The sequence below is a fragment of the Danio rerio genome, chromosome 12 (assembly GCF_049306965.1).
Source record: "Danio rerio strain Tuebingen ecotype United States chromosome 12, GRCz12tu, whole genome shotgun sequence".
NCBI classification, from domain to species: Eukaryota; Metazoa; Chordata; class Actinopteri; order Cypriniformes; family Danionidae; genus Danio; species Danio rerio.
The window spans coordinates 37,098,457-37,111,174 of NC_133187.1; the positions used below are offsets into that span (position 1 = coordinate 37,098,457).

General features: G+C 36.0%; 1 protein-coding gene across 3 annotated transcripts in view; it reads left to right on the forward strand.

The window, feature by feature from the left end:
• Nucleotides 1-12,070, forward strand: part of si:ch73-127m5.1 — an 80,555-nt gene extending 68,485 nt beyond the window's left edge. Inside the window, exons 10-15 of one of the 3 annotated variants that reach the window (XR_012388102.1) lie at nucleotides 113-254; nucleotides 1,260-1,541; nucleotides 3,067-3,189; nucleotides 3,819-4,099; nucleotides 6,522-10,263; nucleotides 11,644-12,070. Coding sequence is in view for 2 of the 3 variants with exons in the window: in XM_009306832.5 (XP_009305107.1) it covers nucleotides 113-254; nucleotides 1,260-1,541; nucleotides 3,067-3,189; nucleotides 3,819-4,099; nucleotides 6,522-6,856 (1,163 nt within the window). In the remaining variant the exon portion in view is untranslated. Of the gene's footprint in view, nucleotides 1-112; nucleotides 255-1,259; nucleotides 1,580-2,097; nucleotides 2,841-3,066; nucleotides 3,190-3,818; nucleotides 4,100-6,521 lie in introns of those variants that run through there. The other 2 variants (XM_009306832.5, XM_073918681.1) reach the window with 2 other exon arrangements.
• Nucleotides 12,071-12,718: the final 648 nt, after the last annotated feature.

A 12,718-nucleotide genomic window follows, 5' to 3' on the forward strand; every position in this document is an offset into this window, starting at 1 on the left:
AAAAAACATTTCAACAGAAAGGCATATAATTTTCACTTTAACCGTACACTCTAAATGACGTGAGAGAATCTAACTCATCTCTCTGTTTTTATTGTTGTTTTGTTTGTTTCAGGGCCTCTGGTTCGTCTGGCAGGTGGTGACAGTAGGAAGGAGGGCCGGGTGGAGGTGTTTCTTAATGGCGAATGGGGCAGCGTATGTGATCACGGCTGGAATGATGTCAATGCTGCCGTCGTCTGCAGACAGCTCGGATTCAAGTAAGGAGACATTTTACCTCAAAATAGCTTAAAGTCATTCTATGATCAGTAGGAATATTTCTAGAAAACTTCAAGAGGCACAGCATAAAATTGCATCTTAAAAAAGTACATAACTTTTTCAAAAGACCACTTCAAAAAGTCATTGACTAGCTAAAATTGTGTTGCATCCCCCTGTTGTGAGCCCAAGTGAACTGTTCAGATTTACCACATTTCCTTTATATTAGTGGCTGTTTTTGACCCATTGACTTCCATTATAATGACATTTTTTATTGCAAAGCCGTGACAGCATATAATCATGCATTCTTGATTGTTGGTGGTTTTCCCTGTTGGGAAGAGGTAAAATGTGTCATTTTTACAGTTGAACGTCAGTTGCAGTTAAAAAGAAAACTATGAACATAGTAAAAGGGTAGTAAATAAGAGTGTAATGTTTTGTGTAGTGTTTTTTTTACATTTTCAAAGCATTTTCCCAAAATATGTGTCAAAATAAGATTTGTCACCAGAAATCATTGCATTTTCTAAACACACAGAGAAAGTTGTGGCCAAATTAAGACTCAAAATCACCCCAGAATGGATCAAAACATCCCCAACAGCATTTTTTTTGTACTAGCAATTGTACCTAGCCTATATAAAGCCTTTATTTGTGCACTTGTTTTAATGTTCTGTGTTGCTAGGGAACACTAATCAGTTTCAATTGATAAATGCAGGTGAGTTATGTTTGTCAACCTGCTGTTACAGGCTCTAAATGCCATCAATGATGCTGGGTTGATTACATTGGCCAGTGTTGTGTTAGTTGCATTATCTTCATATTGAATAACTAAAATAATCCTTTATGATCATAATTATAATCTAGACATTCCTTTGTGAAGACTATTAATTCAGTGTCATTATGCATTTTTTTGCCATATCAAATATCTGCTGTTGGTTTTAGCTGTACAATGGTCCCCTATAGGTTCTGTTGTTAAACCTGATGAGTTCTGAGTTGATTTTCATTCCTCTCTCTGGCAGTGGGGAATCAAAAGCACGTCCGATGGGATATTTTGGAGCAGGTAAAGGCACCATCCATCTGTCCAATGTGAGATGCACTGGGAAGGAGTCTCTCCTCGGCGAATGTCCTTCTAAAGGACAGGACAGCCATGTTTGTAAGCATGGTCAGGATGCAGGTGTGGTGTGTGATTATGAGCCGGAGCCCGAGGCTGACGTTGCAGTTGTGGGCACACACACCTGCGGGCTCAGAGCCGGAGCCGAAAGACGCAGCAAGAGGATTGTTGGAGGTTACAAATCTCTCAGGTACACCGTCAGACACAATGAAGATACAATGTACTCAAGTACAACTTATTTTATAACCTACAAGGATTAGTGCAAGTTAAATATTAATAATGTCATCAAATATAGTTATAAAAATTATAGTTGTTTACTAAGAGCTTCCTGTATCCTCTTATCTGTAAATCAAATATATACTCTTGTATAAAACAGACTATATAAAGATAAATAAAGACAGACTATAAAAGATAATATAAGAAAATAATATATACTTTTAATATTATAATATTATATATATAATTCAAATGGGCCAAACATTTTTAAAACATCAAATTTAAAAAATATAAAATATTAATATAAAAAAAAAACAATTCCATTTTTTTTTTATATTTTGAGAATTTATTTTAAAATTGAAAATATTGTCTGCGGTACTAAAAGTACTGAGGTATTAAAATAGCTAAATATATATAAAATAATGTTCTCCCCTTGTTGGCTTGGGTTTCCTCTGGGTGCTTCGGTGAATTGGGTAAGCTAAACTGTCCGTAGTGTAATGTGTGTATGAGAGTGTATGGGTGTTTCCTAGTGATCGGTTGCGGCTGGAAGGGCATCTTTTGCATAAAACATTTGCTGGATAAATTGGCGGATCATTCCGCTGTGGCGACCCCTGATTAATAAAGGGAAGCCGAAAAGAAAATGAATGAATGAATGAATAAATATATAAAATAAAAACAATTAAGTCAAAGTTACAGTAGTTAAATTAAAGCTAAACATAACAAAAAAATAAACATTACAGAAACAATATTATTACTAAGACTTAAAATTGTATTAAAATGTTACTTTTTCATTCATTCATTCAGCACGGTTTTAGATGTGATATGTTAATGTAAAGAGTTAACCAGATATCGTACAAGCCCAACACAATAAAATACATATTTTGCAAGCTAGAAAAAACAAAGAGGCAACCTATTTAATCTTACTTACAACTTGAGGTCTGAAGGAAGAAGAAACTGGTGCATATGAACTGTGTTACTGACAAAAAGTCCTGTCAAGGTCTGACAAAGTCATATACATATTTTCATCAAATAGTCTTTGCTGATCCTTCTATTAATTATCAGAAAATTCACTCATTAATGTTTACTCATCTTCAGTCATATTCCATCCCACAAGCACCCGCACTCTGCTAGTGTTTGAGGGGAAAGGCACTTTCAGGTTTTACCGGATCCGGCACTTCATATTTGGTATTGCTTCGTGTTGAGGCCGATATAAACAGGCAAAAGATCCGGACAAACTACGAATCATTTAATCGACTCTTGAGTCGACGCAGAGAAAAAAAAAATCAATATTTTTAAACAAGGAGCACATTCAGATTTAATCCTCAGATGGATATTTTCAATCACTGGAAAATATGGAAGACATGGAAGGTCATTTTAAAAAACCCATAATACCCATAATACATAATTACTGTTTAATCACAATGTTGACACTCTACTTTCCGTTCACTTACACCTGTGTGTCCTCCTCACCTCTTGTGTTTCTGCATGTGTTTTGACAGGGGTGACTGGCCCTGGCAGGCGTCTCTGTGGCTCAGATCTCAGTCTAAAGGGAACCAGCCTCTGTGTGGAGCAACTCTCATCAACTCCTGCTGGCTGCTCACTGCGGCGCACTGCTTCAAACGGTCAGAGAGACACCTGCTGGACAACAACACAATATCACACACAATGAGCCTCCAAGGCCAAACACCTCTTCAGAATCATCTTTAATTACATGTTTTTCATCAAATCAGAGAGTGCACAAAAACAAGTGGACAATTTAGAAACACATATTTTTAGTCCTAAAAATTATCCAATTAAATTTATTATGACAAGCAAAAAAAAAAAACACTATTTGTTCTGTTAGTGTTCAAATACCAAATATTTTCAGGGCAAGTAAATGGGCATTTTTCTTCATCTGATTAATGGGATTTTTTTTTTCATTTACTTTACCAAAACATATTGAAATATTTGCAGTGTCAATATTAATAAATTCATATTATTTAGGGTCACATTTTTTTGGCATATCAGACATAAAATTCATGTTTTCAGCAGAAATAATAGTACATGTTTGTGTACCGTTTGTATTTACACAATGCTCTATAATGAAACAGTTATGCACAGTTTTATAATGACTAAATGAAGTCTCTACATTGAAACAACTAAATTAACACCAAAGTCACACTGTGGTATAATCAGCAAATTCATGTCTTTTATGAATGAGTGTTTTCATCGATTGAAATGTTGTGATATGAATGAGTGTTTTATTCTGCAGGTTTGGCAGTGACGCGTCCCGGTACGTGGTGAAGCTGGGTGATTACCACACACGTGAGCAGGATGATTTTGAACGAGTTCTTTCTCCAGAGCACATCGAGGTGCACAAGAAGTACCACACTGACAGCTGGGAGCATGACGTGGCTCTGATCCGACTGAAGGGCACTGAGGGAAAGTGTGTGGCCTTTAATCCTCACACCAACGCCGCCTGCCTGCCTGCGCCTGGCAGCAAGTGGGGCAAGAGACCCGCGTCTTGTGTCATCACTGGCTGGGGAATGACAGGTAATGCTTGACATATCACAAAAATACATTTTTAATATATACATTTTTTTGTATATATTTTCAGTGTATTTTACTATTTAGTGTTTTGTTCATGAAAAGTTTTGTGAAAAAAGATTAAATGTTTACAAGTAATATTACATTTTCAAATTATTGTTCCCTATTATAATGTATTTACAAATGTTATTTATTTCTAAATTTCATTTTATTTTAACCTCAGATCATGGTTTTCACAGAAATATTAAGCAACATTTCAGCATATTAAAATTATTTCTGAAGATGATGGTGGAAATCAACTTTGCCATCAGAAGCATAAATTATATAATTAAATATAAATAAATATATGTTATATATTAGCATATATAATAATATATGTTATCAGTGTTATAATATAATATAATATAATATAATATAATATAATATAATATAATATAATATAATATAATATAATATAATATAATATAATATAATATAATATGATATAATATAATATAATGTTGCTTCAATGGAAAAAGGTGGTTTGCCATGTCCAGGTTGGAGGAAAGGATGGAATGTGAGATTGACAGGCAGATCGGTGCACCGGCAGCAGTAATGCGGCCGATCTATCGGCCCATTGTGGTAAAGAAGAAGTTGAACCTAAAGGCAAAACTCTCAATTTACCGGTCAATCTACATTCCTTCTCTCACCTATTGTCATGAGCTTTGGGTCATGAGCAAAAGGACAGGATCTTGGATACAAGCGGCTAAAATGAGCTTCCTTCAGAAGGTGGCAGGGTGCATTCTTATAGATAGGGTGAGGAGCTCTGTTACCCGGGTGAGGACGAGCCGCTGCTCCTCCACATCAAGAGAAGTCAGCTGAGGTAGCTCGGGCATCTGTTGCGGATGCCTACTGGATGCCTACCTAGAATGGTGTTCCAGGCATGTCCCTCCGGGAGGAGGCCTCGGGGTAGACCCAGGACACACTGGAGGGACTATGTCTTTTGGTTAGCCTGGGAATGCCTCGGGATCCCTCTGAAGGAGCTGGAGGAAGTGTCTGGCTGGGGTTCTCTCCTAAGACTGTGACCCCTACGACCCAGCCTCAGAAAAAAGGGAACGTAAATAATAGAATAGAATAGAATAGAATAGAATAGAATAGAATAGAATAGAATAGAAAAATCATATAATATAATATATAAATGATGTGCGTAAAAGTTGCCTTTAACAGTTTTTAGGGCCTAAAATTAACACATTTGGCAAATGTGCCTGAAAATATTATTATAAACACAGATTTACCCAATTTGTTCTGTTTTATGGTTGTAAAAATTATTTGTGGCCATTAAAGTCAAAGTCACTTGGAATAATTATTCAATAATTCTTGTTTTGCTGAATACACTACCTGAAAAAAGTCTTGTCATCTCCAGTTGTAAGATCAACAAATAATAACTTGACTTCCAGTTGGTCATTTGGAATGGTAGAAGGTAGATTTTTTAATGAATCATCTATTTAACTGTATCCCAATCATCACAAATACTGCAGAAGACCTATTTGAACCCGCATGGACCCAAAATTCTCACAAAAATCTGTCAAGTTTGGTGTAGCAAAAATCATGATTTGGGGTTACATTTAGTATGGGGGTGTGCGAGAGATTTGCAGAGTGGATGGCAACATCAACAGCCTGAGGTATCAAGACATTTGCGCTGCCCATTGCATTACAAACTACAGGTGAGCGCAAATTCTTCAGCAGGATAGCGCTCCTTCCCATACTTCAGCCTCAACATCAAATTACCTGAAAGCAAAGAAGGTCAAGGTGCTCCAGGATTGGCCAGCCGAGTCACCAGAAATAAACATTGTTGAGCATCTCTGGGATAACATGAAGAAGGAGGCATTGAAGATGAATTCAAATAATCTTGATGAACTCTGGGAGTCCTGCAAGAGCGCTTTCTTTGCCATTCCAGATGATTTTACTTATAAGTTATTTGAGTCATCACAGAGATGTATGGATGCAGTCATACACAATATTAATTCTTTTTCCACTAACTTTATATTCTACACTGTACATTATTTCTGTTAAGTGACCAGACTTTTGTCTAAGCAAGTCAGACCTTACTGTCCTAATTAAATAAATAAAAAATGAAGGCATGATCATATTTTATTTGGGTAAAATAAGCGTAATCTAGAGGCCTTTGCCTTTCATACTGTATAAGCTATATTTGATACCAAGTAATCAATTAGAAGTCAATTTGTTGTTCCTAAAATCTTGGATAGGCAACAAGACTTTTGTCAGGTAGAGGTACAGTAAAAAGGATACTTTAGCCCTAAAAGAAAGCTGTCTTTTATTGTGTATACAATTTATTTTTTTGCGTTCAACAGAAGAACATGAGTGCCAGAAATGCCATATTTGAGTTGAAATTGGTATTTTATATTTTGTTTTCCCTTTGTTTCTCCAGACACTGAGCATCCCAGCACACTTCTTCAGGCCTGGGTTCCTCTCCTGCCCTCGTGGCAGTGTAAGAAACGTTACGGCGAGCGTTTCACCAGCCACGACATGTTGTGTGCGGGCAGCATGACCTCTGACCTCAGAAAGCATGCCGACAGCTGCCAGGGGGACAGTGGGGGTCCGCTGGTGTGCCAAGGCGAGGCGGGCCGCTGGGTACTGACAGGGGTCATCTCCTGGGGTCACGGCTGTGGCGACCCCTCATACCCGGGTGTGTATTCACGGGTCAGCCGCTACCTGGGCTGGATTGAACAGGTGACGCACAGCACTGCACCGCTCCAGCACTGAAGCACCTTTCGCTCCCAAAAGCACAGGACTTGCTGAAAGGAAAAATAAGAGCCTGAGAGTGTTCGACACCTGCTGTATGCTTTCAACACCCTGGATCTTAATTCCTAGCTGTACGATTCAATTTCATGTCTTTAGCATTTAGAGATTAGGGTCTTTCCTTACACACAGACTTAAAGCTGAAGTATACTTTGGTTTTTTATGTGTATGTCAAAGGTCATGAGTAGTTGAATGCACAGCTAAACAAAAAAAATTGGATAGTGTTAAAAACCATGCACTCTGGAAAAATGTATGCTTATCTAGTGTCTGTGTTTTTGGCTTTAAAATGTATATTATGTTTTCATTTATTTTTTCCATGGGATCTTAAATATCCTTAAAAAAATCTAACATTTTAAGATCAAAATGTTAGGCCTTACAGAGAGGTATTGCGTGTCTTTAAATTATTTAAACATGATTTTACTAACCCACGTAATGTTAAATGAGACCAACATCATGGTATAGTTCTTCTGTTTATTTTCCAACTCTGAAATAGTGGCCTGCATCAGCATTGATATCTTGTGGACAAACTTAAAAGTGCAAATTTTTCCAAAACAATCCTGAATATCCCAAAAAGTGAAGCGGAAATATTTTGATCACCCCCTGGTGGCTGGCAGCAGTATAGGTCAGAAATACAACTCTCTCCATTCATTCATTCATTCATTCATTCATTCATTTTCCTTCAGCTTAGTCCCTTATTTATTAGGGGTGGCCTCAGCGGAAAAAAACACCAACTATACCAGCATATGTTTTACGCAGCGGAAGTCATTCCAGCAACAACCCAGTACTGGGAAACACTCATACACTCTCGCATTCATACACACACACTATAGCCAATTTTAGTTCATCCAGTTCACCTATAGCACGTGTTTGGACTATGGGGGAAACCAGATATGTGGATGCCCTTCCAGCCGCAACCCATTTCTAAGAAACAACCATACACTCTCGCATTCACTCATTCTTTGGACTGGGGGAAATTTGGAGCACTCTGAGGAAATCCACGTGAATACGGAAAATACATGCAAACTCCACACAGAAATGCCAACTGGCCCTGCCGAAACTCGAACCAGCGACCTTCTTGCTTTTAGGCAACAGTGCTAAGCACTGAGCCAACGTGCCACCCCCAGTCCCTCTCCATGTAAATCAAATATCCCGTCAAATATTCATTTAACCTGTTTTTATCAGGATGATGTTGGTTTTCCAGATATATCTGTCAATTCTCCCCAAATATTTGCGAAACGATTACAATTCGATTTATTTCAGTGGCATATCGATGAGTTTATTCAATATATTACATGCCTATTATACACAATTTAGTTTTTTAAAATTCCCAGTAAAGAAAAATAAATAATAGAAAACTATGATTAACAACAATGATGTAATCAGACAATATTAGTTCAACTCAGCATTTACTGTTCTGAATGACAAAATTATCATGCACTATATTCTAGGGCTGCACGATATTGAAAAAATTGAACATTGCGATATTTTATTAATCTGTGATATATATTGCAATATTAAACAATTTCACCAGATGAATTGAATATCTCTATTTGGTAAAAATGGGCTATATGCACACTGACTTTTCAATTTCAGCCAGGCAGCCCGGCAGCTTCCGGTGACCTGTCTTTCCATAACAATATTGTCACGTATAAAATCTGATTTCTTTAAAATTAGCGATCTTCACTGCCTGATAGATGTATGATATTAAGTGGGTCTCAGATCGAACAAGATGCACTGCATTTAATTCCCCCAAAATTAAATTAATTTATAAAATTTATAATTGTTGGGATTGGAATGCGTGTGCATCTTCATAAAATATAATAAACAAATTCAATGTAGATAAATACAATAAAGAAACAGTTACAATTGAAATAAACAGCATTTTATCGTTTCCCGTGTCTAACAGTATTTAAGTACAGTAATTGAATAATAAAAATTAAAATAATTCAATAAAATTAATGGTTATTGATGTTAATAACAGCACAAGTTCTTAGGCCTGAACACTTTTAAAGTCAAAATGACATTAAAATAATAGGATACATGCAGAAGGACTTTTAATTTTTAGTAACCTTGGTCAAACGCTTCCGGTGAACTGTATGTGGTTACAAAATTGGCATGTTTAAGGTCTGTTTTCTTTAAAAATCAATGATCTTCACTGTCTTTAAAATATGACGATTTATTTTAAGTTTCAGCGCTAGCCTGTTGATCCAGACAGGCGCAGGGTCATTTTTACGCTTGAACAACTAAATGAATGAAGTCTATTTAACTGATTATATTTGAATTACATTACAACATTGATGCTGTCAAAGGAATGGTAAAAATTGAAAAAAAGTCACATTAACCGTTCACCAGAAGTTAATCAGTATGGAAAGAAACACTAGCTGTGCATATACCCTATACATTATAATCCATTGCATAACCTGCAATGGCATTATTACGAATGATCACATTGTGATATCAATGCTGAAACTATATATGGTGCAGCCCTACTAAATGCAGTCCTTAACGTACCAACACACACCCCAAAAACTGAGGTATACTTTAGGCTTGAGTCTATGATTTTTTACTCTACAACACTAGAATAACCAGTGTGATACTAAAGAGACATTTCACCTCAAAAGCTAATTTTTGTGCTATCTTACTTAACTATAGTATTTTCATTTTAAGGTGAACTTTCCCTTTTAAAGGAGTGTATGGCGTGTGATTCTACTGTGCATTTAAAATGAGTAGTGCCGTCCAGAGGCTGCAGTGCATGTTAATGTATGTATTGTATTTAAAAGCCATTCAATGCAGCTGCCCAGGCCTTCTGCATGGTAGAGAATGTTAGCATAAGCTCTGCAAAAGTAGGTTTATTTCTTATCCTGTGGGGCGGAAGAAAACCGAATGGATTCAGCTATCCTCGTTTAACAGAAGGCTTGAACTGCTGTGAGGAAACATTTTCAGTGTTGTGGATTAGACAAGAAAAACCAATCATGTTTAGATAGCGACAGTCGAAGTGATCTTTAAAGCCATGCGTCTATGTCAAGTTTGTGTTTTTTTAATCATGTACAGAACATCATGATATTGAGCAGCTCTTTGAATTGGCATTCAGTATCGATGCATTACAGCTCTTGAAGATAAATGACTCGGTATGTTTGTTTTGTTTCGTCTCAGTAGAAGTTTTAGGACATAAATGGCATTTTAGAATCATAATAGCGAATAACCTTGTGTGACTTTTATCTTATTTGTCATGGTGATTTACAATATAGCCTAATGTATGTCATTTTGTAAATGCAGTACGGCAGTCGTTCATAAGTCTTGTCCATCAAAAGGATCAAATCAAGAGGAGATTTTCATTTCGTGCTGAAAGGACACAGGTGGCTTGGTTGACGGTGTGTAAAGAGATTTTATTTTGTAGCAACTACTGTTCCTGTACTTTGTTGTGTGTACTATGTGTTTTCATCCAGTGGGTGGCGATATTGTGTTTTTTTTTTTTTTACTTTTGTTCTGCGCTGTATCTAGAAAAGGTCCTTCAATCTGTTACTTCAAACCCATTTGGGGTCTCTTAACCAACTCCATCCAAACTACAGAACAGAACTTTAACGATACTCATGTAAAATATTGTGTTTTTGTGTTTCATCGAAGAGTAATATGTAAGAAACAAGGGCTCTTAAATTGCTACATAGAAAGTGAAATCACAGATAAATACATGGCTCGGAATGTAAAAAGGCCAAGATTTGTAAGGTCAGTGTAGACTATTGGTGGTGATAGCACATTTAGATTTGATGCAGTCTATTTCCAGTTGTGCACACTAGCTGAGAGGGTAATATTTAAAAGAACATTTTATGGAAGTCTAAATTGTTATCCTGTTGGCTATGATATTTTTATATGGGTATGAATGCCTAGTTTTATTTACTCACTAATAAAACCAATATTGCTCTCAAAAACACTCATTATGCTGCAAAATATGATATAATACACCAAAGTTACTCTTAAAATGCCATTCTTAACATTTGAATGAATCAGACTGCTTTATAATTCATCTACAGTCCTCAGCATAGTTGAGTACATCCCATTTTGAAAATGAATATTTTGATTCATTTCTCAGTGAATATAGGTGGTATTTTGGTGCATTAAAACCAGCTGATTTATTAAACAGATATATTTATTAAAATATTATTTTAGTCACCAAACATATTTAGAAATTTAAAGAAAATACAAATAATTTCAAGCAAAATATTGCAAAACAAAATTACAACCCACAAAATTTCAGCTAAATCTTTTTATTAATTTATTTATTACTTCTTGATTTTTCCTCTTTTTTAAATTTGTATTTAATATTTTTCTATAACATAAATTTGGCTGTACTAGTTTATGGATCGTAATCATAAGTTATTTTGTTAGATAAGTTTCAGATTTGGCTTCAGTACTGATTAATGTATATGCACAAATATAATTTTGTTTTGCTTCCTATTAAACATGAATTGAAAAGACAGATTTGTGAGGGGTGTATGTATATATGCTGAGCACTGTATATTGTTGGGTAAATTCTAATATTCAGACATCGCCTGTTAAATTAGTTAAAAGGTATATATTATTCATGTATTCTTAATGTAAGTGGAGCCATGCCTTCCGATTTGCCTGCATAAAAATCAGTAGGCCTACTCATTTTCATGATGGATTTTTCAAGAAACAGGAACAGTTTTGGTTTAGATCTCAAAGTGCTTCATTAGTTGTTGTTTTTTTTCTTTTTTTTTTTTTTTGCTTAGTAGGTCTCATAGGGACATTCTGGAGATGTTTTAAATGGAAACTGGACTACTGTATGTTGAGCGCTTCTCCTCTCTGAAGACAAAATTCTTTCTGTGTTTTGGATGGTGCCTGCTTAAATCTTCAAAAGCCATTGTCAAAGTGAACTCCACTGGCCTGTCGGTGACTGCTCAAAGTGGCCAATCACTGCATCAGAGCTCTGGGACTCTTCATCAAGGGCCGTGATGAGAAGGAGCTCATCTTTCTGACACACTAGAAAGGGTTGATGTCTGTTGCATGTCACGCAAGCATCTGTTTGTACGTTGATGTTTTCAATCATTGCCAAGTTTTTGGTTTTCTGTAAAAAACAAACAAAAAAACAAAACAAAAATGCTTTAAATATTTTCATGTGTGACAAGTGCCAAAATAAAGTGACCTCTTCTTGTGGCAATGTATTGATTCACATGGTGGTTTTAATAATTGTTATAATGCATTCATTCAGCTTAGTCTCTTTGTTCATCAGGGCTCGCCACAGTGGAATGAATCGGCAACTTTTCCAGTGTATGTTTTACACAGCGGATCCCCTTCCAGCTGCAACCCAGTACTAGGAAACATCCGTACACATACACAACCATACACAACTTATTCACACACATACACCACGGCTAGTTTGGTATATTCTCTTCACCTACAGGCCTGTAGCCAGACTGGTGAAAAGGGTGGTTCTTTTTTTTTCTCAAAAAGTGGATCTTTTTGTGGTTATAGGCCTCATTTAGGCTACTATTTAATTATGAGATTTAAATACCGCATTTTAGTGACATTTTAAGCCCTATTTTAGCTAAAGCAGATTGTTGGATTGTCATCATAACCAAAAAAGTACATTTGACAGCTCGTGGATAATAACAATAGCCAAAATAGTATTTAAAGTCATTTTAATATTTGTCGCTTTTGGTGCTTCATACCTTTTCATTGGTCTTTTTTTTTTTTGTTCCAAGATATAGAATTTTCTCTATTTAAAAACAATACAGTAGCGAAAGATAACTTCTCTTACGTCAGATTGTATGTTTTCTTGCACAGCTGTTTATTAGACTCATGAAAAAC